A 26,955-nucleotide genomic window follows, 5' to 3' on the forward strand; every position below is an offset into this window, starting at 1 on the left:
TTAAAAAAAAAATTCATTTGAAATTGACTAGTGTAGTGAAAATGGTGGGGATAGTATAGTTGGTTGACGGAGCGATACACAAACGACGCGGTAGCAGCAGTCAGCCAGTCAGTCGTTTAGTGAACGTCTGAGAATAACAGTCTGTCGTCAAAAATGTCGGAAATTTTTAAACTTGGAGACCTTGTTTGGTGAGTATTAATTTTGAAATTATTATATATAATTTATTACCGAACAAATCAACGATAAATAATAATTTAATTGTTATTTTAGGGCGAAAATGAAGGGATTTTCACCGTGGCCAGGCCGAGTAAGTACATTCAAGTCTACAAACCGTTAGCGGCAGTATTTTAAGTGTAGTGCGCGCCACGCATCATATTTTTTTTCTCGTGCTCTGTTTCCACCATTTTGGCGGGAGCTCGTTCGGTTTAATAACAATCACTGGTATCAGGTTATTTTTTTAATGTATACAGTAGCGGTTTATTGTTTGTTATCTTTTAACCTGAATTTTTTAGTTTCTATGTGTGATAAAAGGGAGGATTTCCCGCGTCGTTGGTCACTCCCGCCACACCCGTTATTCGAATTTAAAGTGGCGCGCAGATAGCCCATTATTATAACCTAAAATTTATTCAAATTTTTTGTTTAATATTAAATAATTCTATAATTTTATTATTTTAACTATAAAATATGTGAAGATGATATTTTATTGTGATTTATTTTACCAAGGTTTCAAATCCACCAAAGGAGTTGAAAAAACCACCGACTGCTAAGAAAGGTCCAGTCCATTGTATATTTTTCTTTGGAACCAACAATTAGTGAGTTTATATATTTATATATTAATATTTATTTTAGAAGAAAGTATATTATAATAATAATTAAATTTTTTAGCGCGTGGATAGAAGAAACTAATATCCAACCTTATCACGATTTCAAAGATAAGTTAATCAAATCTAGCAAGACTGGTGCTTTTAAAGATGCGGTCGAAGCAATTGAAGAATTCATTGCGAAAGGAGAGGTAAACAATTAATATTTCAATATTAATCTCCAATCATTTGAATTGTTTAACAAAAATGACTTCAAACAGCAATTAGTTAACAAACTGTTTATTTAATTTAATTTATAAAATTTTTCTATGTTAGATTTTTGACGACGGATTAGATTCAGATTCACTTTTTGATAGGCTAAAAGAGGACACAGTTCCTGAAAAGAAAACTCCAAAGATTTCAAAACCGCGAAAGGTAAGTTTAGCAATCCGGAGTTTATTTTTAATATAAGTGTGTTATTTTTCTGTTTAAATGGTGAATTAATGAGTTAAAAATTGAACGATAACAGGAATCAGCGCCAAAAACAAAACGATCAGACAATAGTTCTGATAGTCGTCCAGCGAAAAAAGCCAGACGTGAGTCAAGTGCTAGCAACAGTGCTAACAACCGTGTTGGTAGTGTAAGCCCAAGGTTAATAAACCACTCACCGTCTCCACCGAGAAAATCTGGATCAACACTTCTGAATAGGCCGGCGAATATCGCTCGACCCGTAAGTTAATACTCATTTTTTATTTATTAATAAAATAATCATAAATCGCTTTTATTTTGTTTATTTGGCAATTCACTTGTCCAATTGAAATCTAAGATTGATTATCAATTATAAAACTAGTGTACTTGATTGTTGACAAGTTGTTATTGAACAGGTGAATTGTAAAATAAATGAGACTAATTATATTGGTAGTACTAGAGATCGTTTGAGCGTATAATAAATTAACAAATGAAACGTACGTTTGATTGCCTGGAGAAATCATGTTCTTTGAAGTGAATTCTCAAAAATCCGATACTTACACTTACAAAGTATATCTGAGACTTGTGATAATAATGTCTTACATACCCGAGCAGTGAGCAGGGATTCTCATCGTCATAACATGTCAGTGCGCATGACTCGTAGTTGGCGCGTTTCTCTATCTGGTGTTTCACAACTTACTACGCTAAATAACTTTTTTTTTTTTTTTTTTTCAACTCCTTCATACATATGTTCATTTAAATTCCGAGTTTTTTTTATTTTATTTAAGTAAGTTATTTAATTTACAAAAACATACTTGATAAAGTATTTTTATTATTTCCCACAATGTTTTATAATTTTATATGATAAATATTATATTAAAATGCAAGATTGAGAAGATGTAATAGTTAAATTTTTGGCAATATAACTCGGAGTACTGTATCTGCACTTAGCGTGTAGACTAGTATGTGTCGTGAGAAATTTTCGCAAGTATTAAAAATAGTTTAATTTAAAATATTAAGCTCCAAAAGGGTTATAATGCCTAAAAAATAATACTACAAAAGTAATAAACTTTAAAAATTTTAATAATGAGAATTTAATGTTGAAGGAAAAAAATTTAAAAGCTATTAATCTCAAATTTTTATCCATTTGATTGATTTTAAAGTATCTGGGATTTTTTAATAGAAAATCTATAATTAGTGAATTAAAAAAAAATAACATTTTTAAGGTGACTCCTCCAATGGATGTATTAACGTTGTCGCAAACGCTGAAAGAAAAGAACATTTTGCCGTCAAATCTCAAGTTTGGCTTCCTCGGGCTTGGTATCATGGGCAGCGGAATAGTAAAGAATCTCATCAACAGCGGACACAGTGTCATAGTCTGGAATAGAACTCAAGAAAAGGTATGTACTTGTATATAATTCAAATAACTTAAGTTATTATTTTCTATTTTTAATATTCATAATACACCACGTGACATTGATTTTTTTAACGAAAATTTATATTTTAAAATCTGACCATCTCAGAACAACAAGTTAACAAAGTTATGCTTAGGAAAATTCTAATAGGAGTGTGAATATCATTAAAAATTTGATGATACATAAATATATTGAGATTACTGGAAAATCTCGAGTTATAAATATAATCAATACTATTTAACGGTTGATCAATTGACTGGTTGAGTCATTGAAATACGAATAATTAGGATGGGTTTAACAAAAAATAAAATTTAGAGCAACAGAACTAATATTTACAGTTGATAATGACGTATATCATCATCAGAATACCCGCGAAGCTTTGCCGCCTCACAGTTAAAGAGCACTTACGTAATTTGAAAACATACATGACCATCATCACGTACTTTTATGACATAATGAACGATAGTTTAAGTCTTGATAATAGTTTAGTCAATAAAAAAATCTGGATTACACTTTTCAATCGTTTATACTATTTTTTTTATTTCTACATGAATAGATAATAATAATAATGATTTATCGATGATTAAGAAATTTAATGACTTGATTATATTAAATCGGAAATCAAAAATTAATTGATAAAAATATTTATTTGAGAATTGGTACTTGTTTTTTATCCTCATTTTTTTCTAATAATCACAATTATTAAATTAAAAGAAAAATCACCACACAACGTTTTTGCATCTAAAATATATATTGATGATCAAATTCAGTTCAATAACATTTTTTGTATGTATATATATGTGTACATATTTAAAGTACAATTAAATATTAAAATTATAAACTTAATTTATTAAATTTAATAGTATATTATATAAATAATTAATAACTCTAAACTATGAAGTAGGATAATTGATAAAGGCTAATAATAAATCTTCAAAAAACTCTTGATCAATTTTTCCCATTTCAGAAGTTTATTCTCTTTTTTTCTTTACTTATACGTCTACAACATAGTCGTGGAAGATGATAATGTTATCCACTAAAATTAAAGTTTATTTCAAATCTCGTTCATATTGCGATTTGATTTATCTTTTATAATTTTATTTATTTTCACAATCAACGCTAGTTCGATTTCAAATCGATAAAAACAATGATTTCAAATTTATATATATATACCAAAAATTCTTAAGAAAAATATTCGACTAGGTTTAAAATTCAGTGCTATATATAATTTGACTTTTAGTGATTTAAATATCTCTTCAAATTTTTATTTTTTTCCATTTTATGTCTTTTTTTTATAATTATCATAAATAATGATGATAATAATAGTGTGAATTTCATTTTAATATTAATTTAAATTAATATAATATTAATTCTCACATTTAATGATACGTCTTGGCCATTTATATGGTAAACTCTCCATGATCAGTTCTACCAAGGCTGTATTCAACATATCTTTTTAATAGATTATCAAATAAAAAGCAATTATATCACTAGTAATAAACGTTTATTTTTTTTAATTTTGAAATTAAATTTTTAAATGAATTTTACTGATAATCTAATTAATTATTTTTATTACACTTTGACAACATTCAGTAAACTCAAATAATTAATAAAATTAAATTGCCTTTACAATTTTGTTTTCCCAAGGAAGACGATAATTGGAAAATCATTTAGAGTTTTGGCACTAAATATAAACTTGGATTAAAGTCTTCACACTATTTTTTCTCATCAACTTTAAATAAGTATTAAGATTTATATTATCTTTAGTAATACAGTATAGACTGATCTGAGAAAAAAAAAATAATTATAAAAAGTTAAAGAAAATTTTTTAATAATTATCGTTAGCGTTATTATATTTCTATTCATGGAAACTTAAAAAAAAAAAAAATCACTTATTTTCTTTAACAACTTACAATCTAGCAGAGTTTCAGATGAGCAGATGAAAATAAGGTGATTTTTCTGTACTCGCGAACACAAAAAAAAGTCCTTTTTAGAACAATTATTGGCTCGGATCATGATGAGACAATCGACAAAAAAAAAAAAAAAAAAAACAATGAAAAGTAATGTCTAATTGACAATTCAAAAAAATAACCCGCTTTGAACAAAAGACTAACAACACTAATTTATTATTTTAATCGTCATTGTTATTGTTAGTATTTGTAGTATTATTTTATTTTTTAATTTCAATTGACACCTAGGCATTTGCAAATGATATATTTTCTTAAATATTATCAATAGTTTATTGGATTGTTTATAATAAAAATAGAAGCCGGTAACGCAGGTCACGTAAAACAATCAGCGGTCGTTGTTTTTATTATTATTATTATTTTTGTTGATGTTGTTTAAGACACAAACACAATCGAGTTTCTTTTACAAATATTAAAATTCAATATCAGTGAGCATTGTATCAATTTATTTATCGTTTGCTATTAGATTCTCACGTATATATATTTTAAAAACACATGATTGTTTTTTTTAAATTATTTTAATCACTCATGATTATAATGTGTCAGGTACGGTGTCATGTGCAAGCACCAGTGTATATTATTAATAAACAAAAAAGTTTATTTGTTGTTTTTTTTTTTTTTTTTTTTGTTGCTATTATTTATTTAAATAATAATGCAGAAGCCACCGATAACTCTCACCTTGACCGATACGATGAAGCATTAGTGAAAGGCACATGAATTCCAGAGCACGAAAAAACAAATTTCAAATGTAATAAAAACATGACTTGCACCGGCATCACAGAAAATTAACAAAAAAAAAATTAATAATTCAATCAGTAATTATATTTTTAGTTATTCATTTAATTTTGTTTAAAATTATCACAATTAGGCCAGTTAGAGCCTAGTCTCGTGAGGTAATTCGGGCATACTAGTGCTGGGAGCAAGAAGACCAAGACTCTCTGGTGCTTGTGGATTTTGTTTACGGCCCAACAATTCAACACTTGTACCCCTATTGATCGGCTTGTTTACTTGAGTTTCTTTCTTGTCTTTGTTGTCGTTGGTAGTAACTATAACCACCTCGTGACTGTCATGCTCTTTTATTGGATGGAGTATTGCACTTTCTTCTCTGAAACATGGTAACAGTTGTGGTAGCGGTGGTGGACCATCTTCAATATAATTAATATGGATAGTGTCGATGAAATTTTGCGTCTGAGGGCTCGCTGATGAAAATTCCGTAGGCGTGTAGTACTCGCTGTTAATGTCTTCCATACTCGCACTGTTGTAAGCCGCCAGCTCGTTTATTTTAACTTTGAAGTATGTCTCGACATCCGGCATTGAAGAACTCAAGCCTCGTGCGTCGAATCCAGCCGAGTCACTTTTTCCACACGATCCACTGCGACAATTATCAAAGTACAAATTTGGCAAATTTTCCAATACTTTATTCAGGGTCTGCTGTTGATACTTGTATCCCTCGCGTAGTCGTAACACTTGATGAGCACTAAATTTACGGATTTTGTTTCGTTGGAAGACGTAGTTCTCTCGTACCCAATTTAATTGTCCTGTTGAGTAGTCACGTACGCGTTTCACCTGTCAAACATACAGATTTTTTTTTTTTTTTTTTTTTTAAATCGCCAGTTTATAATTTTTTTTTTTTTTTCTGAGTAAATATTTTTTCTTGCATTAATTTTATTGAATGAAATATTTGGCAATAATCCAATACGCTTTTACTGATTTATATTATATTAGATTAGATTATATATAGATATATTATTTACCTGTTCATAGTATTGATCTCGAAGTGTTGTAAGATGGTTCGTTCCATAATCTCGGATGTCCCTGATGTGCCTCATTTGTCCCTCGTAACTGTCTCTTATCCACTCAACTTGCTGAGCACAATTGTCTTTTATTCTATGGACTTGCTGCGTATAATTTTCACGCAAACGTTCAAGCTGTTGGCTCTTGTATTGCTCAATGTTATCCAGCATTTGATAGATTTGTTTAGCACGTGGTGTAACTCCGCGTCTACAGCAAGTGCACCATCTGCAGCAGCCACACCTGAGACATGATATTATATTTTATTTTATAGTTGCTATAAATAATACAAAAAAAAAAAAAATAATGAACAATAAACAATAAAACTTACCGATAGAGAAGATATTTTATGAGCTGGATGAGAAGAGTCAGCAGGAGAAATAAGATTGCGCAAGCAGCTCCAACAGCAATACTAAACATTTTTATGTTATGATAAACAATCGGATCCATCTTAAGATGGAGCCAAGTTGTAGCATTATTTATTGGATTAACTGCGAAACACTTGTAAAGACCGACATCCTGTCTCAGTAAATTTTTTATAAACAGAGAACCATTTTCAAGCAAACGTACTCTACCATTGTTGTTGAGATTTATTAAATTGTCTGTAGCGTGATCAATTGGATGATTATGAAATGTATCGGGAAAAGTACGATCGGGATTCCAGTGGAAGATCTCAAGTGTTGGAGTGACCCAGGTCAGTGATGGAGCTGGATTCCCATTAAATTCACACTCAAGCAGTACCGATTTATTAATGAGATGCAGTTGATCATTTTGGCTCTTGTGGATTAAAACTGGTGGAGTGCAATTTAAGTACTTTAATGCTTCCCGTATATCCACTTGGTCGTTATCACCACATCTGAGCCCATGAGCAAATGCTTTTGGATGAATGTTGCTCTGAACCCAGTCGACAAACCAAAACATACGACAATCACATGCCCAGGGATTACCTTGTAAATTCAAACTTGATAGATGTGTCAGGTGTGCCAGACTCGCTGGCAAGAAGAATAAATTGTTGTTACGCAGGTCAAGGTTCCGAAGATGTGACAAATGATCAAATGCCTTTGAATGAATATCACGTAACGGGCTGTTGGTGATTGTCAAATTAACAATACTGTTTAAGCCTAAAAAATCCTCGGCTTTTAACACTTTTAATCTTGTGCTGTCCATCATTAGGGATTTTAAGCTGGGCAAACGCTGCCAAATACCCAGAGGTAATTGAGATACCAAAGTACTGCTGATGTCCAGTTGGATCAATCTGATCAGTCCTTGAAATGTGTAATCAGTTAAATTAGTTATTGGATTTTTGGAGATGTTTAAATACTCAAGAGCATTTAATTCAGTAAATAACCCACGTGGTAGATGACTGATGCTGATGTTTGATATTTCAAGATATCGTAATTTACCAAGACCTGAAAATACTCGGCTAGGTAAATTTAATAGATGATTGTTTGATAGTTTAAGATAAACCAATTCACGATTTGGCTGAAATGTAAATTCTTGCAGTAAAACAAGGTAATTCCCAGAGAGATCAAGATGACGAAGATAACTTGAGGAAGCAAATGCCTTGAATGGTGGAACTTCAAGACGATTACGTGATACTAATAGAGTTTCTAGTGAGTAAAGATTTTTGAAGGCAGGTAAATTTTTTAATAAATTACCCGATATATTGAGGTACCTCAGCTCTTCAAGTGAACTAAAAATATCGGGGTCCAATGAGGTGAGACGATTGTCACCTAAATCGAGATAGTGCAGCCGTTTTGTTGTGGAAAATATCCCGCGCTCCAGTTGCTCTATTCCGCTTGAAGACCACGTGAGTTTTTGAAGCTGGATCGAAGATTTTAGCGCGGCAACAGTCACTATCCCAGCCTCTGTACTTACATCCTCGAACTCGATTTCTATGACATCCGCAGGCAATCTTAGATCCTGAAAACGGCGAGCCCTGCATTGAAAATTCCAATTTCCGGTGCAGTGGCAGCCAGTAGCACATTCGATGGTCGTTGCTAGGTGATTGCCAGGATGCTCTTGATATAGATCCACATCTGATGATACTATTTTGACAGTCACCAGCAGCAAGCATGCCAGCAGACAATATTGTGAAAGACTCGGAGCTAAAAGTCTCATTCCTTATTATGTTATTAATACAGTGTTGATTTTTTGAGCACGTACCACTACCACCTCCCATTTCCTTCTTACTCTAACCGATTATGGTAGAGTCCAATAAGTTTTCATAACCAACAAATAACACCAATAATAATAATAATAATTAATTTATCTACTAAATACAGACTTTACTGTTTGTTGTTGTTGCTGATGTTCTCAGTCTTCTTTCTTTCCCTCTCTCAATCGCTATTTCTTTTTTATTCCAATCTGTCAGTTTTATTTTTACAAATATCAGTAAAAACAAGATGATTATTATTTTATTATTGAAGCCGTTTAAATAATAAATAATTATTGTTACTATATTCATAAACAACATCAACAACAATATCAATATTTTTTATAATAGTAATTATAATAATAATAATAAAGTAACAATTGTTAACCGTTGGCTAAATATCTAAATTCTTTTATAGAGAATGTGCCAATACCATTGTACACCCACGCAACTCTCATATTTCTTAATTATTTAACAGCCCCTTTCTCGTTTATAACTTTTTAATAATAATAATAATAATACAGATTATTATTTAGCCTATTCATTCTTGTTTTTTATTTATATTATTTTCTGTAAAACTCTTCAATTTAATTTATTAATTAAATCAATCAATACGTGACGTTATTATTTAATTTTATTATTGGAGTACTAAAATCAATATTAATGTTAAAATTTATCAGCCAATAAATGAATATTATTTTTCACTTTTATTCCTGACCTTATATGACACTGAATCCGCCATAGATTTTAGTACGTAATAATATAAACCGTCCTCCGTACAATTTGCAACCCACTTCGCTCCCGAGGCTAAAATTGACTGGCAGACACTCTCTCAAAACTCCTCGTGGGTGCTCGTAGCTTCTGTAGCTTGAAATCTGGCAACGCTGGGTTTTCCGATCAAGTCGGAGTTTACTGGTTTGCTTGATATTCACTGCTACTGCTGCTGCCTCTGCTTCTTGTCTCTTGAACTTGGCAACGTTGCGCCGTCGCTGTGTGTACACTTACCCAGCCACCACTAGTAAAATATTACAAATCAAATATACATATACAAAATTCGTTTGTACTGTTTTACTTTATATACTTTATATAAAAATATGAAATAGTATATAGATTTAAAAAAAAAAAAAATGAAACGTACCAAAAAACTCGACCTGTAAAGATTTAATACCCCTTACTATGAACTTTTATTCAACTCGGCTTTCTTTTTTTCTCTTCCTCTCTTCTTCTTCCTGTCCTTTTTTTATTTTTAATATCAGTCTTATAATCTTACTTGTCATGAGATTATGAATAAATACTTGTAGCAAGTACGTATTTCATTATAAAATTTTTCAAGAGCATAAAGAAAATTCTTTCAGTCTTAAAATTTTTTGCCTAAAACAAAAAAAAATTATTTATAGATACTACCACAAATTAAATCAATACTACCAAGCGTTTGAAAGTAATAATAATAATAATTGTTAACTACTTATGATTACAGTGTTAAAAATGATAAGAACTTGTTAGTTACAATATAATATTCTCTTTATCACACGTAATTTCGAAATATATTTAAATATTGATATACTCAATGAAAATATTTACATATTTTTTTTTTCATTGTAATAACTTCGTTCTACGTAAAACGTTTTTTTTCTCTCAACATAAAAATATTGATCGTTCATTTGGAAAATAATTAACGATCAGATATTTATATTTTTAAGTATACAATCAAGAGAAATTTATTGATTAAAATAAACATCTCAATATTTATTTATTTTTTTTTTTTTTTTCTAAATATATCCATATATGTTAAACTTGGAGCAGTTATAAATGAACGATACTTGGGAGGTCACGGTTAAATACAAAAGGACAAAAAGGAAAATCTATTGTCGCAAAATGTTAAACGTATTTCTACATGACTCAATAGACGTCACAAAAATACATTTTTTATCTTTCAATCCTTTAAAAATAATAACAGACAAAAGTGAAAGTTTAAGCGTCACTTTTGCTTTTACGCTTATGAATCCACCGGATAATTATAGCGTCTTTGAAGTGAGCTATAACAATAATTGAAACAAGCTTCGTGTAAAGAAGAACTAAAAATAATTTGTTTATCTATAAAAAATGAAAAGAAATGAATATGAGTGAGGGTTTAATTTGTCATGCTGTAAAAATTGAGTTGGAATGATATGAAAGAGTGTGTATTAAGTGTAAAGTTTAAGTACCAGACGAAAAGAGTATAACAGGGACGACAGAAGCTTGAATCAGCTGGGTTGTCTGCTATGTTGCCATCTGGGAACTAACCCAGCCAGGTTCGATCAATATTACTCAAGTCGGCAACACCGCACTGAAATAAATAAAGGCTCCATGTATATATTCACATATACACGGTTAGGATAGGAGCTGGCTGGTACTAAAAAACCATTTGCTGTTGCCTGTTTTCAACACGTTTATGCTTTTTTATTTTCATTTTTAATCTTCACCTTTCATGATGCTTTTCGGCTAAATTTTTTATTTTATCTTCATGGACCATATTCTTCATTCCACTTGTTAATTCTTAAAGCCATGCATTACTTGAGTATGCAATCAAAATTTTAATACTAAAATCTAAAACATTAAAAGTATTAAAAGTGTTTATGTCACGCTTTCATTATTTCCTATTTACTGAGCAACAATTCCACTAGCTTGAGTGTGATGAAAAATAAATTGTCGACTAGAGGAATAAAAAAAAATATATTAGCATTTTCATTATGACTCTTTTCCGTCGTTATTTATGAAAAATTTCGCCTCTTGCTGTTGATATTAATTAATGGCTCGGATACTATTGTGCTAATTGAAGGCGTAGATGTTGAATACTGTATTTAATGGATTACATAAAATATTAGTCCAGGTCACGAGAAATTTAGTCACGCGTTCGAATAAATAATACTGAAATAACAAAAAAAAATTAATTAATTAATTAATAAAAATAACAAGTTTAATTTGATGTACATACCACATCCGTTTTAATAATCGCGATGATTACTCGGGATAAAAAAATATTTTCGTGGGTCAATATACTGAAATGACCGTTTTAAACCGTTATTTCAATGTATATACTTTAAATTATTGAAAAATATTGTAAATGCTATTAGAAATAAACAGCAAGGTCATTTGTCATTATCTTTACTTGTTGATTGCCGTGATTACATATTGTATTATTTATTTTTGATAACAGTTATACTCATGTAAATATTTATAGTACTTTTTTTAGTAGTGCAAGTAGTAAAAATATTAACGAGTAATTTAATACAATATATATAAGTTATATAAACCTGTTTTGTAAAAATATTATTCTGTTACATATATAAACAGGCTTGTACATTTTATAACGATAATGTACATTGTACAGTATGTTCAACAGACAGTATTTCTCCGTTAACGTATTTTAAGACCTTAATTGTCGTGGTAATGCGGACTTTATTGAAACATATGCCTTGGCAACAACTAATGTTGCCTACTGTTGAACAAAGAGCTCCAAAACTCCGATAAAGATGAGGGCTGAATAATTTCCCGTTTAAAATATTTAATAGCGTTTATACTTCTCTAAATATATTTGACAGATGATCGTTTCACTTCTCATTATATTCTTGCTAATTGTATAATAAATTATCTATCTAAGCGCTGGTAGATAATTTTTAATGTGCTTTTAAGTACTCTGCTTTAGTGGACTTTTATTGAGTAATCGGAGATTATAACTGCAAAAAATACGGATAGAGTATCAAGGAAATCCTTGGTAAAATTGTGGAGCATTTATAGGACATAACAATTCTGTAAAATAAAAAAATGAAATTAGTAATGGCGACATTGGATGATGTAGCGAAAGCAAAGTGTACCCATCCGGTGTTCCACCGCGTGGCATTACGTGACTCGGTTTATCCTACAAATGGCGTTTCAGGTTGAACAACTCCAGGCACCGCCATCTGTTGTTAAGGGTAATAATTAAACAGACTGACTGCTTTTTTAGACAGATGTCACTACTTACCAGTAACAAAAATAATTTTTTGACTTGAACTGTCACCGAAATTTAATTTTATAAATTAAATATGTAATTAATGTAATGTTTTTTTTTTGTTTTTCAGTGTAATGACTTTGTAAAAGCTGGAGCTGATCATGGACTCACTCCATCAGACGTTGTACAGGCTGCTGATATTACATTCTCTTGTGTAGCTGATCCACAAGCTGCTAAAGACGTAAGTTTTTTTAGATTTATTGTAAATAAATATAATTATAAAATTGAGAAACATTTCATAATTTTTTTAACAAACAAATTATAACGAGAAAAATTTGATTTAAAATATTCCATCTTTAGAAGCTCAAAAAATTATTTAATTTTTTGCAGACATTAAAAATTATTTAAAAATTTTATAATAATGCAATTATTAAAAAAAAAATTAATTAAAAAGTTTCACATGTGAAAATTAATAAAAATTACAAGTAAAAATTTTTAGAAACATTTTTTTATTGTACTTGATTTGTTATTAAAATTTTAAAATTGACAGCTGACGGTTAACTTCAGCATTATAGGAAAAATCTAAAAATTTTCAAATGTCTGCTAATTTCAGTGTCATAAATAATTAAATAAAATAATAATAAAATTAGCCGACATTTTTGATTTATTGATTATTGATTTTGTTTAGTTTATTAAATTAAAACTAAAAAAAAATTTTTTTAATTGCACTTACAGTTTCTCAAATTTTATACAAATGAAATTAAAAAAAAAATTTTTTGTAATAATTTTTTCACTAAAAAAAATTCTAAAAATTTTTAAATGTCGGTTAACTTTACTGTCATTGAAATTAATTATTAATATTAAATTTCAGATGGTATTTGGAAACTGTGGTGTCCTGATGGAAATAACTCCTGACAAAGGTTACGTAGAAATGACTGGAATAGACGCTGAGACATCTCAGGACATTGCTGAGGCAATAAACGCAAAAGGTGGACGTTACTTGGAGGCACAGGTACAGGGTAGTAAAACTCACGCACACCAAGGAACATTGGTGATCCTTGCTGCTGGTGACAGATCGTTGTTCGATGAATGCCAGTCGTGTTTCGAGGCGATGGGAAAAAACACTTTTTACTTTGGCGAAGTCGGTAATGCCTCTAAAATGAACCTGGTGTTACAATTGATGGCTGGTATTACTCTCGCGGGTCTTGCTGAGAGTATGGCGTTAGCAGACCGTGCTGGACTTCAACAAAAACACGTGCTGGAGGTTCTTGAGCTTACGTCGTTAGCGTGTCCAGCTATTTTGGATAAAGGCAAAGGTACTAGGATGGTTTTTTTTTTTACTCCAAATTTAATAAAATAATTTATTTATTTATTTATTAATTATTAATGTATGCTTTTTTTTTCTTTTAGCTATCATTGACGGTGGATTCCCTACTCAATTACCTCTGCAACACATGCAAAAAGATTTGAGATTATCATTGGGTATGAGTGATCAACTCGAGCAACCATTACCACTGGCCGCTGCTGCGAATGAAGTATACAAGCACGCCAAACGTCTCGGTTATGGCGAACACGACGCGTCTGCAGTTTACATCAGAGCCAGATTCTAACCCACCTGGGGTTTTTTTTTGCTAATACCGTATTTATTGCAATACATTGTTATTTAACGGGGATGATTTTTAAGATCCTGCTTTTCTTATGACTATTTTCGTTTGATTAGTTTGACAATTATAAATAGTAAATAAAATGATAAAAATTAATAAATAAATTTGAGAAAGAGTGGAAAAAAAAAAATAAAATAAAAAAAGGAAATTGGTTAAATTTAATTAGCATTCAATTTGATAAATAATTATTTAGCTCCAATAAATTGATGGCACAAAAATATTGCGAAACGCGGATGTGTCTAATGGAAAATGTTTTTTACATTATTTTATTACCTTTTTTTTTTCTTTTTTTTTTTTTCTTTTTTATGTAACAGTTATTAATTTTACTGATTGAACAATGTAAAGCAAATATTAATAATAAATGGTAAATTAACAAGATAAAATTCAAACAAATGAAATCAATTTTTCATTATTAAGCAAACAAAACTTAAGGATTATTGTTATTAGTAATTTATGTAATGATTGAATTTAAAATTTAATTGGTTGTGTTAAATTAAACATTTGTTTTAAATTAATTAATTATTTTTAATGACTATCGCTGTTGTAACGAGAGTTTTGAATTATTATCATAATAATAGTTATAATAATTATAAAAAAAAAAATATTATTTTAAATTTTAGTTTTAGACGCGTTTTGAAATGTGCCTTAGATTGCCACAAAATGAATAAAATCACTTGCATTAATTTACGTTTATCGGCAAGAGATTATATATATATATATCTCAGATGCTACTGATAACTTGGTGATTTTTATTTTTACTTATATTATTTTATATTTGTGTTTATCTTTTTGGCATATTTTTAGATACGTCCAAGTTATTAATAACAAATTTATGGACAAACAATTATTAATATAATAAATGAATAAATCACAATACAATAATAATTTTTTAATAATCGAAATATTACACAATTAAAAATGAAATTTACGTTTAAAAATTATATTATATGGCATTTGGTAAAAGTATCATGGGAATGATAGCAAACTTGCGCAGTAAGCGTGATAAATTAAAGTTTTATTATTATTATTATTATTATTATTATTATTAATATATCTATTGATTTATTTCATAGATAGTATGTAATTAATTTTAAACAATAAATAGTATATTGTACATTTGAAATAATAATTTGAATGTTTTATTATAATTGGATAGTGTTAACCAAATAGAGTTTAACACAATAATATTTTTAGTTGAATTCATATCTAACAATAAATTATTGTTAGAAAAAAAATATTCTTATCAAAAATAAAAAGAAGAAAATAATATTGAAAATTATAATAATATTACCATGTAATGCTAGTAATAACTACAATAATTGATAATTGATTAATAATAATTATAAATATTAAAAAATGGCTTAGAGTATTTTTTGTCTATTAAAATTTTTAAAGGGATCCCATCAGTCCTTAATTTTTTATTATTTCCAATTAAAATAAAAAAAATCTTCCTCGTAAAATAAATTAAAAAAAAAAATCTGTAAAATTATTTACTTATTTAAAACTAATTTCTTGAACTGGTAACACTCATGAATATAAATTGCGATAATTATTATTAAATTCTTGTTACCACTGTCATAAAGATGATGTATGTAGAACATTAAATGCAACATTAAGTGTAATTTTATCAAAAATAGATATTACCTAACAAATTGAGTATGCTTTTGAATAATCCAATGGAATTAAAATATAAATTAACATTTATGTGTGGGATCTCAAATACAGTCATGTAATTGGCATACATTAATTTTATTGAATCGTCACATTATTTTCTCACTTATCTCAACTAATAAAAAAGATGTATATCTCATTCATTTTGAAAAATATTATATATAAATAATAATACGTAATTATCAGTTGTAAAAACTATAATATAATATAATATATATTTAAATACATAAACGCAATTAGTAATTTTTTTTTTATATTATATGGTACATTGAATAATGAGTAATGAATTATAACTGGGCTATAAGATTATAAAAATATATGTCAAGGGTTTTGAGTGAAAATAACCAGAAGAGTAAAAATCAAAAAAATATTTAAAAATCGTAGAATAAATGTGTGAATGGAGACCCACGGTTTTGTGCTACATATAAGATAACGTTATATATTTATCACGGAATATACTGATTTTTAAATATAAATAAATCGTTTTAATAATTAATTGCTGTTTAGTTATTATTAAATAATTCCAAGATTTTTAATTTTACTGTGAATATTTGAGGATAATAAAATATGAATTATCATCTTCAAAGAAGAAATAATATTTTAAAAACAAAATTGAATGAATCATTTGTGTGGTTAATGAAATAAAATTAAGATGAATTGGCTTTTGTCTAGGAATTTAGTATGCCCATATTTTTAGTTAAGTGAGAAAGAGTAAACGAGGGCGAGTCGATAAAATGCGTAGGGCGATGCTGAAATTCTCCGCGGTCTATGACACCTGTGGCTTCAATAACATTTTAGCATGTTAAATAAAATTCATTTTCACTCTCAACTCTTTATTTTATCATTATTATTATTATTTTTTAACATTTACTCGTGAAATATATTTTTATTTATAGAGTTCGAAGAATTAAGAGTGGGAGTATTGAGTTTTAATTAATAAATAAAAAAACAAGATATTTACATGAGGCTGAAGTTAGCAGACACTTGACAATTTTTTTATTTTTCTTGAAAAATAAACTAGGCATAGAAAATTGTTTATAAAAATGTCATTTATAATTTTTCAGAACTTCTAAAGATGAAATTTTCTTACTATAATTTTTTTGTTAAAAAAATACATGAAATTAAAGTTAGCTGTCACTTGATAATTTTTTAATTTCTTTTGACAAATAAATTTGCTCCAAAAAATTATTTTTAAAAAAATTGCATTTGTAGTTTTTTAAAATTTCTAAATGTCAATTTTTTTGTCATAATTTATTTGTTAAAAAAAATCAGATGTCTCTCAACTTCAGTGTGATGATGTTTACATAGAGCGATTACTCGAAAAACGGATAAGTAGTAAGTAATGATAATCATATTAATAAATAATAATAATTATATTATTTGTCGTTACAAAGAGATCAGTAGTACAGTAAGAATAAAAAAAAATAAACAAAATAGAGATGGAGATAAAGAAGACGGTAATGAGAAGAGTGAAGAGTTAATGAGAAGGTTGACGGGTAGACAAAGAGGGAATAAATATATATCTTAGAAGTTGGTGATTGGAGGGGAGTGAAGAAAGTAAGTAAAGGCAGTACAATTACAAGAGCGCCAATACTTGCAACAATATAATACGTTCCGGCTGTTGACGGTTTTTTACATTACGTTATATTAAACCACAATACTTAATATTTTAGTGACTAAATTTTCGTAATATTATTCAATTACTCCATCTTTTTATAGCTCGGCAACCATTGTTGTCTTCTCAGTGCGCTCTTTATTTAACTATATTTATTTTTCAGCTGAGTACCGCTGCGACTGTAAAATAAAATAAAGGTTAATAATAATAATAATAATAAATAAAAAAAAATGATAATGAAGTAAAGTTGATATGAACAAAAAGAGAAAAGAAGAAATAAATGAAATAAAGTGATGGGGCAGATAATAGCAAGTGAGAAGGAAAAAAATCTGACGGCCGACAATATTGACATCAGTCTCGGTTAATCTCGGCTTGGCTCGACTCTTACTTCGTGTTATGCGTCTCGTGACTCGCTCTGAAACTTTTTATGTATTTATTAACACACATTAATCGACGTATCTACATAGTAAGTACATAGTACAATACACTTATACGACTGTTATATCTACTTACATTGTGTTTTTAAAAATACTATACCGCATTACAGATATAATACCGCTTTGCTTACAATTTTCAATGGACAATTAAATACACAGTATAGGAATATGTACCAGATAGATTTTATTTGCCACCAAGCGAGAACCGTTTTAGAAAAAAACTAGGTAAACACCAGACATTTATAAATTTATAAAATACTTTTTTAATAAAAATATAAAAATAATTAATATTATTAGTTTATTTTAATAATGTGCATATGTTTATGTACATTCATTGTAATGGGTTCCGTGCGTATATTTTAATAACGACGTGTAAATTCTTTAGTATATTTATATATAAAAGTGGCACGCTTACGGTACCAGCATTTTGTTGTATTTTTCTATCATCATCAACTCGATCGAGGGGGTACACAAGTCCAACTTCTCTCTCTCTCTATCATACATTTATATATAGAATACAACTAACAAGTATAATATGTATTTATGTATTAGCTATTTTCGTTATTATTGAAATCGTTAAAATTTTTAGTGGCTTCTGGATATTATAATAATACATAGAACATTGAAGCCCCAAAATATCAGATACCATTATTTTATTTATTACTTATATTATTATTTTTATTTTTCACAAGTATTAAGCGTTAAATGTATTTATGTTGTCAATAATTTTATATTTGATGTAATGAGGTTATAGATAATTTTAATGGAAGTTGAAGTAATCGAAGTAAAACTAAATATGGCGATAGTGATAAGAAATAAATAATTTTTAGTTATATTTTATTATTATTATTATTATTATTATTATTATTATTTATTAATTATTTTATAACACTAAAGTTGACAAATATTAAAATTTTTTTTTTTAATTTTAGAGCAATTAAATTATTAAAAAAAAAATTTTTATTAAAAAGTTTCACATGTAAAAATTAATAAAAATTACAGGTGAAAATTTTTAGAAGCATTTTTTTATTATAATTAATTTGTTAAGAAAATTTTTAAAATTAACAGCTGACCGCTAATTTCATTATTGTATTATTCTACTAATAAATTTTAAAATTTTCAGATTAACAGAGAGTTTCCCGCGCGGTAATAAGGAAACTTATATAAGTGTGGATCGTAGTAGAACAGTGTGGGGAAAAGCTGTGGAGGTGATCGCAGCGGAGGAGAAGAGGAGGTGGAGGAGGCGCGACAGTCGCCATGTTTGAGGCAACGATCGCACGTGTTCTGCGACCCGTCGTTGCTGTCAGTCGCGAGAGACAAGTGTTGGTGGCGCGATGTGCTTGAATTTTAATCTCGAAATAATAATGTAGTTAACAGATGCCTGGACAAAAAACATACACACACTCAAATCAGTAACCACTGCAATACGGCATAACCTTTTAACTTATTGTTTACTCGTTAATATATTTTAAAACTTTTAATTACTATATTTATTCATTTTTTATCTCTACAGAGTTAAACATCTGTGTAAATTTTTATTGTTTATTGGGTAGTTATTAATAAGTGTTATTAATAATTACTGCTAATTAATCACCTGTTTTAAATGACTCTTTGATGAAAATTATAAAATATTAACAGTGATTAAATAAGCGGTTGCATATTTTATTTATTTATTAATTAACAATAATAATAATTTAAATTTAATGTTTTGCAGACTTGTTAAGAATTAACGTCGGTTGTTTTGATTCGATAAATGAGCGAAGTCAACAATTTTGAATATTAATATGCAATAATATTGTTAATAATGACAATAATAAGGCGTCTGTGGAATAAGTAGTACATGTACACAAATGCGTGTAATGTGTACGACGAGGTACGTCAGACGCGTGAGACTTACACTAGCAGTGAGACCAGTCAGACGTAGATAGGTAACGTAATAACCAGAGAGAGCAGAGTGAGATCGCGCGACAGAGAGTGATGCAGTGGCGTGGTAAGAGTGTTAAGTGCCCTGTGCCAATCACTTGGATTACTTGAAGAGACATGCCCTCATCCGGAGGTTATTATGACGATAGAAATCCACTGCTCAAAGGGACTATGTCGAGGTAATTAATTAAATAATATTTTTTTTTATTTTTATTCCAATGTAACATTTCTTCCCAAAGGTCCTTCACTATCTACGTACATTCTGTTGTACTATTAATTACTACCATTAAATATATTTAATATATAGATATACATATTAGCAAGAGAGCGTGATGATGTGATTATATTATGCAGTTAGGTCGGTTAGTCTCAGTCACTAGGCCAGTATGTCGACTTGAATGCAGAGCCAATGCTTTTAGAAACGTATATCTCCTTTCAATACAGTACTTCCATTGGTATATATATATAGATATAGATATATATTTATAATAATAATACCGAGTATGTATTCTGTAATACTCTCATGACAGCTGGTAACTCTTATTGATACGTTAGTTTAAAAGGTTTGAAATTATGAAATGTTGTTATTAAATTAATTGATGAGATGCCTCACGAGATAAATTGGAAATGATTTTCAGTAAACGAACTTTCGACGTCAGGGACATGTATACGTGTACTAGTAAATGTAGATATGTATTTAGTGGGTCGACTTTGACTTACATGACGGCATTCTTAAACTTTTTACTCTCCTACTGGATAGAGAAAATTATTACACACCAGAATAAATAATTACTTATGTATGTAATATACTTTAGATTTTAGATAGGTGTCTTGTTGTATCTTGGTATCACCTAATTCTGAATCGGCCGATCTTTTTTTGTATATCACATTAAAATCCAGTGCGTCTAACAAGTGTCGATTGTATCTGTAAATCTGGGACAGGGTCGCATTTACAAAAATCATTGCCCTCTTACTTTTTTATTTATAATTTATAATAATATACGGTAGCACATGAATATTTATTAAAATATATTTAACATGCTCCGTACATCCCTCTAGATCCAAGTATGAGCAAACATATGGGCACAAATTTTACCACTCACTACTCTATACTCAGTGAGTCTATTTATGATGTGGATCGTAATGAAATCGTAATTTAAATGCTATTTGTTAACATTAGGTGTAATAGAGCGTAATGATGTTATTTGTCATAATTTTATTTTAGAATTAGATTATGTTACGCATTGTATTGTATAGTTTGTGATCTCGAAATAATTCACTGACTAATACTACTAATAGTATAACTACAGCTATATAATTTTAACTATATAACTTGGTTGTTTTTAGTAGATAGTAAATAGTATGTATACTAATGTACTAATACTAGATTAACTTACTCGACGTTGGTCGAGTAATGTACACCCGCAGCAAACACTTTCACTCAAGGATTTCTAAATCGTGCCATAAGTTCTTGGGCATCGTCCACAATAACTCGCAATAACGTGTGTCTTGGTCTCTTGTTTATTGGATGCATCGCTGCGTGACGTATATTTTCATCATACACTTTCACGTTTTTATTTTATAAATATTTTATCAGTTAGATCTATTTTTATAAATATTTTCCGTCCGTAAAATTTGTCCTTTACAACAGTATTTGTCTATTTATAAATACTAATATCCATTTACGTATACCTTCACCATCATCGTCATCATCATCATCATCATCATCATCTTCACAGCGTGACTTAATATTGGGGCTTATATCTAATATTAATTTCTACCCTCAATAATAATAATAATTATTATTATTAATGTTGTTAATCGAATTTGACCAAGGTTATCTTCGAAAAGTCATAAATTTGTTGAAGAAAATTATTCTTCAAAAGCAAATATAAAAAAAAAAACATTCTTCTACATACTTGGATATGTTGATAATAAAAAAAGAAATCTTATCATTGTTGCGTGAAGAGATTATTTATAAAATTGTTATTATTAATATATAAATTAAAATTTTTTTTTTTTTTTTTTTTTTTTTTTACATATATCGGTTCTTAACAAACGAGCTCACGGCAAAAGCTTGTGGTTAGATAAAAAAAAAATTATTTTTAGATTTTAAATACTACATGTCCATAATAATAATAATGAAGATAAATAATCAAATAGACTATTATTGTTCTTCTGTTAATGTTATCTTAATGATTTTTAAAAATGATAAATACAATAAAGAATGGGTCGTTATACTTGTCGGGGACTAAAGTTACAAACGCATATATTCATGTAGGTGAAAGTTGCACGGTAAGTACGGGCGCGTGGCCTCGATCGTGCGTAAACAGATTTAGCAAAAAATATAAATAAAAAAAAATATATGAAATAATAATATTCAATTTGAGCACTTGTTTAATTATATTATTATATATTGCGAGGATGTATTGTACCAGGAGCGATGTAGGTGTACAGTATATACATTACCGTGAACAGATCGTGACGTATGGATATGACATCGCGCGGTGACGTCACTGAGAATCTTCAAATCTCGTTGTAGAGTTTGATAATAATTAATTAATACGAGACTCGTTTGTGCAGACAGAGAGACGGGAGTTTTTAAATACAGTAGCAGAACTGTTGGTATTTTCTTACTCGGATAATATAAAGAAGATGATGATGATGATGATAAGTAAAAAAAGTAAAATGATATGATGTCTATGTCGGGTGGTTTTATTATTATATGGGTTCTATTACTAAAAGATATATAATATACAAGAAGAATACACCCGTTTAGCGTAATAGCGAGTGAGATGGAGATGACAAGCGTATACCCTGGACTGTTGCTTTCTTTTCCTCACTCCCTCTCTATCTGAGACAACTGTATCTGACATCGTCGGGGGCTGCTAAAAATAACCGAGGGATTCATGATTCCTCCTGTTGCAACGGGCTATTTCTAGAAACGGCCGACGGAAATATCAGGAACCTCACTTTCTCGAGCAGTTATACACACTTTCGAGTTCTTCCGTTTGAGGGAGCTCTGTCTGCGAGCTCATATTTCTTCTTCTTCCTTTTATTATTTTTCATAATTGGTTTTTCTTTTTTTATGAATAATTATTTTTTTTTTTTTTTTTATTTTTATTACTTTGGGTATTACCTTCTCTTTCCGATGGTGCTGTTGCCGAGCGAACATTATATTTAGTGGGATTTAATTTTTTAACGGTTTTAACGGGAGTTTTGTAATAAATGTAGTGAAATGTTATTCATATATTTACAAGAACGGATTATAAGTTTATAATACCTGTAGCAGCAAGTGAAAGTATTTATCTGGAAAGGATTGGAATGTCAAATGAAAAATATTATAAATTAATAAATTTACTGAGATATCTTCTTTAGATTTATTTTTATCCAAGAAATAATAATTTTATTATTTGATTGACTATTAATAGATACTTATAAATTTTCCTGAATAAATTTAAATTGCTATGTAATTAAATAAAAATTTAATACGGTGGTCTATATCCGCTAATAAATTCTTAACTTCTCAATTATTATTGACCGTTTGATTGATTAAGTAATTTCGATAAGTAATTTATTATTTTTATAATATAATTTAGTTTAATTTAACGGCCCTTAAAATTAACAATGTGTAATTTATTATTTTTATTATAATAGCCAGTTGGTTATCTGGTATTATAATAAAAATTATAATAGAGTTATAAGACAGACGATAAAAGAGTAGACGACTATATGGAAATAAAGAAAAGCAAAAAAAGGTTGCCCTGGCTTCAAGGTGACGAGTGGCCAACGAACTGCAAACAAGTAGAATAAAGAAAATAAAAATAAAGATAAAGAGATTGAACGAATAGAGTAGAGAGAAGAAAATATATAAGTACTTATATATTTTTATAAGTAATTGTATATCATGATTAGAATTTTTGGTCAACTCATAAAACTACAAAAGTATATCAAAAGTAATTCCTTTGTCGCGAGGTTTGCAAGCTGGATGACCCCGACATACGTGGCATTCTGCCTTCTCGTGAGTATGTGGGTCGAGAAATACCGCACTCGCTAAATATATCCGTACGTGTGCAATCTTCCTCTAATGTACTCTTAAACATATGTTTATCATTATTTATTCATTTTCTCTTGACTTCAGTATAAACCCTTTATAGTTAAATTTTATTTTTCCGTCTCAGTCAATTTAATTTTTCAAATAACACATGTACTGCATTTTGGGATTTCAAGGTATTTTGACAAGTGTTGAAAACACTTAATTGACCAACTTAATAAAATATTTTATCGTTATGGTAGATTATCCTTGTGTAAATACCACATACTTAAGAATATATAATATTTTAGTTTAATAAAATAATTAAAATAAAAGGCATAGAGTAATATAGAATTGTAATGTTATGTTAGAGCATTTAACACTGTCTGGGAGTAGCAACTTTTTAATAGTCTCGCACCACCGGCTTTGATTGTAGCTCGAGAGCGGCTTTTGTACGATCTCAATCTTTACTCTTACTCCTTTTTTTTTTTTTTTTTTTTTTTTTTTTTTTTTTTTAATATTCTTTGTTAGCTCTTTCTTCTCTCCTTTTTGTTCTCTTGATTTTTTTTTTTAATCATTTACTCATGTCTATTTATTAAACTTACATTTAAAATGTGTTTTACTGGTGTTATGTCTTTAAATTAACTATCGTTATTATTCTCTATTCATTGACTCGTTGGAGTAATTTGAAGCAAATGCAAGATAAATAAAAATTATTCATATTATATTCACCATCACAAGGATTAATATTAATTATTGAATGATAAACGGCGTAATCATGTATACATAGTATTAATATTTATAATAAATGACAAGAAGACAGTATGAACTGAGTATATCTAGAAAGCTGAGCGTTAATATTGTCACGCTTCAAGACTCTGAAACTGCGCAATCAAGTTTAATGTTGCTTGTATTATATGTATATGTGTGTACGTCTGTAAACTCTTACAACGGTAAGCAAGGCCATCCAATCAATAATCTTTATTTTTTAAATAAAACATACTGATAATAATAGTTTTTAATTAAAGAACTTAAATTTCATCAATTAATTAAAGTCTATACATTAACTATTCACGTGATTGGTTACGTGATATATAAAAAAGTATGAGGTCGATAGAAATTTCTAAATTTCTTTTCACTTGGTTATACTTTATATTCCTTTATACGATATCTCAATAAATAGAAAAAAAAAATTATATATATGTGGTTTAAATAACCTTAATACATTACTATTGAGTAAAAGTCACTGAAAAATATCTACAGCGGTGATTTAAATGTTTAATAATCGTATTTGTAGTAAAAAATGATTAATTGAATACTAAAACGCGTGTTCTATCAATACAATGCAATACAATACAATACAATGCGATACGATAAAGCGCGATAGGACAGAACAGAATGAAAGGTGAAAATAAATATAATCTATGATGTAAAAAAAATAATACGTCATTCAACAGTGTAGTACGAATCTGAATGCTGGTACTGAGGTATGTGATGGGAGGACATGCGTCATATTGCTGTGACGTCATCGTATTCAAACAGACGTCGACAGTAGTACGAGTATATGTAGTAGTTTACTTGTTGCATACCTGCGTCATTTATCGCATCTACTGGAAAAGAAAAAAAAATAATATTTTATTATTATTTGAATTTTGAATGAAAATTAATGATGCTACTTTATTTTAATTGAGATAATAAATTTTTGGTAATACTTTTTTTTAGTAACAATTAAATAGCATTTGCTATTTTTAACTGAGCGTGCTAATTTAAGTTTAAATAGAAGTTCAAGTCTAAGGGCTCGGTATTTCAAGCGGAAGTTATACAGTTATACCGCGATAATATGTTGGTTGTAACAAATAGTGTAACATTCGAGTATTCTGTAGTAGAGAAGTTTAACAAGTTGGCACGATACCAGAGATCCTGAGACTAAGAGCTCTTCAGTGCTCACCGTGTCAAGGTGCTGGCTACTGGGCTTTCACGACATAAATGTCTATGGACAAATAGACAAATTACTCAGTAGTTTTAATTGTTTTACCCTAAAAATAACAGATTCAGAATAGAAAAAAAAATTTTTTTTTTAATAATTATATTCCATAAAAAAAAAAGTTGCGAAAATTACCGCAGATTACTCCGACGATAACGTTAGTCATATATGCACAGAAAAAAAAAATTTACGTGAATTGAGTAAATAATTTTGAAGAATTTCATGTTCTTGATTTGAGTAGAAAAATTCTCAAACTAAGAAATTTTTCTTGGTTCAAGCAATGAAATTCTTCAAAATTATTTTCTTGATTTAAGAATTTTTCTCTTGACTCAAGTTAATTTTTTTTTCTGAGTAATTATTTAAAATACATGACTGACTATTTACCAATGTCCGATGGCTCTTTGTAAATTTATCAACCGATAAATACGAGCATTCAATAACGGTAACGCCAATTTCAGCAACTTCCGTGAAACTCGTCCATCACTACAATTCTTTAAAATAAAATTATTATTATTATGACAATAGTAATCAGGACTACTCCACCTTAACTTAAATTATTAAAGTTGTGTGTAAATTAAATATTTCTAGGTCTTAAATTGTACAGCCGGTTTAATCGGTCAACGCTCGGAATTTCTCATTGTTTATTTGACGTCTATTTGCTTAGATATTGCTAAAGTCACGATATCATTTACAACAAAGAATCATAAACTACAGTAACAATAGAAAATAATCTTCTTTACTCCGGCAATTATCTGAAAGTAAATAATTATTTAAATTAGTAAATACATTAATAGATAATAAAAAATAAATAAAATAAAAGATTGACTGAAATTAGCGGGAAAAATCTAGGTTAGGTTAAGTTGCTCGATTCGTATTAATACAATGTATAACAACACATAAAAAAAAAAAAATTGATTGTAGGTACTAAGTATTGACGGTAAATTATCTGTTTTGTTGTGAAATCCAGCAAGTAGAGTAGAGTAATGTAAAAGCAGTAGTAAGTAGCGAGTATCAAGTAGCAGCAGAGCAGGAACTTGTGATTGTACTTTAATGTTTGAATTA

General features: G+C 28.9%; 3 protein-coding genes and 1 long non-coding RNA gene across 6 annotated transcripts in view; 2 read left to right on the top strand and 2 right to left on the bottom strand.

Annotated features, from left to right (window-relative positions):
- The first annotated feature begins 69 nt into the window (after positions 1–69).
- Ndf (Nucleosome-destabilizing factor) lies at positions 70–16,397 on the top strand. The gene is made up of 10 exons (XM_074254443.1): positions 70–188; positions 271–307; positions 724–812; positions 886–1,012; positions 1,137–1,235; positions 1,330–1,530; positions 2,495–2,668; positions 12,697–12,807; positions 13,438–13,882; positions 13,977–16,397. Exons 1-10 carry the CDS (start codon positions 154–156, stop codon positions 14,174–14,176), a joined length of 1,518 nt encoding a protein of 505 aa, XP_074110544.1. The 5' UTR covers positions 70–153; the 3' UTR covers positions 14,177–16,397.
- LOC141534843 (uncharacterized) lies at positions 5,247–9,611 on the bottom strand. Its single transcript, XM_074254442.1, has 3 exons — positions 6,773–9,611; positions 6,405–6,684; positions 5,247–6,216 (listed from the first exon to the last, which is right to left on the bottom strand). Exons 1-3 carry the CDS (start codon positions 8,560–8,562, stop codon positions 5,524–5,526), a joined length of 2,763 nt encoding a protein of 920 aa, XP_074110543.1. The 5' UTR covers positions 8,563–9,611; the 3' UTR covers positions 5,247–5,523.
- LOC141534846 (uncharacterized) lies at positions 10,444–12,706 on the bottom strand. Its single transcript, XR_012480501.1, has 3 exons — positions 12,600–12,706; positions 11,571–12,537; positions 10,444–11,503 (listed from the first exon to the last, which is right to left on the bottom strand). It is a non-coding gene; the product is annotated as an uncharacterized LOC141534846 (long non-coding RNA).
- Positions 16,398–17,473: 1,076 nt separating the features above from the next.
- Lilli (AF4/FMR2 family member lilliputian) overlaps positions 17,474–26,955 on the top strand; it is a 48,564-nt gene continuing 39,082 nt past the window's right edge. Inside the window, exons 1-4 of one of the 3 annotated variants that reach the window (XM_074254434.1) lie at positions 17,475–17,982; positions 18,064–18,178; positions 19,077–19,502; positions 19,668–20,055. In XM_074254434.1, the coding sequence (XP_074110535.1) occupies positions 19,994–20,055 (62 nt within the window). In that variant the 5' untranslated portion in view covers positions 17,475–17,982; positions 18,064–18,178; positions 19,077–19,502; positions 19,668–19,993. Of the gene's footprint in view, positions 17,983–18,063; positions 18,179–19,076; positions 20,056–26,955 lie in introns of all 3 variants that reach the window. The other 2 variants (XM_074254435.1, XM_074254438.1) reach the window with 2 other exon arrangements.

This window comes from Cotesia typhae, unplaced genomic scaffold, assembly GCF_013202065.1.
Source record: "Cotesia typhae breed Kobodo isofemale line unplaced genomic scaffold, CoteBio_Ctyphae scaffold_13, whole genome shotgun sequence".
In the NCBI taxonomy this organism is placed as follows: Eukaryota; Metazoa; Arthropoda; class Insecta; order Hymenoptera; family Braconidae; genus Cotesia; species Cotesia typhae.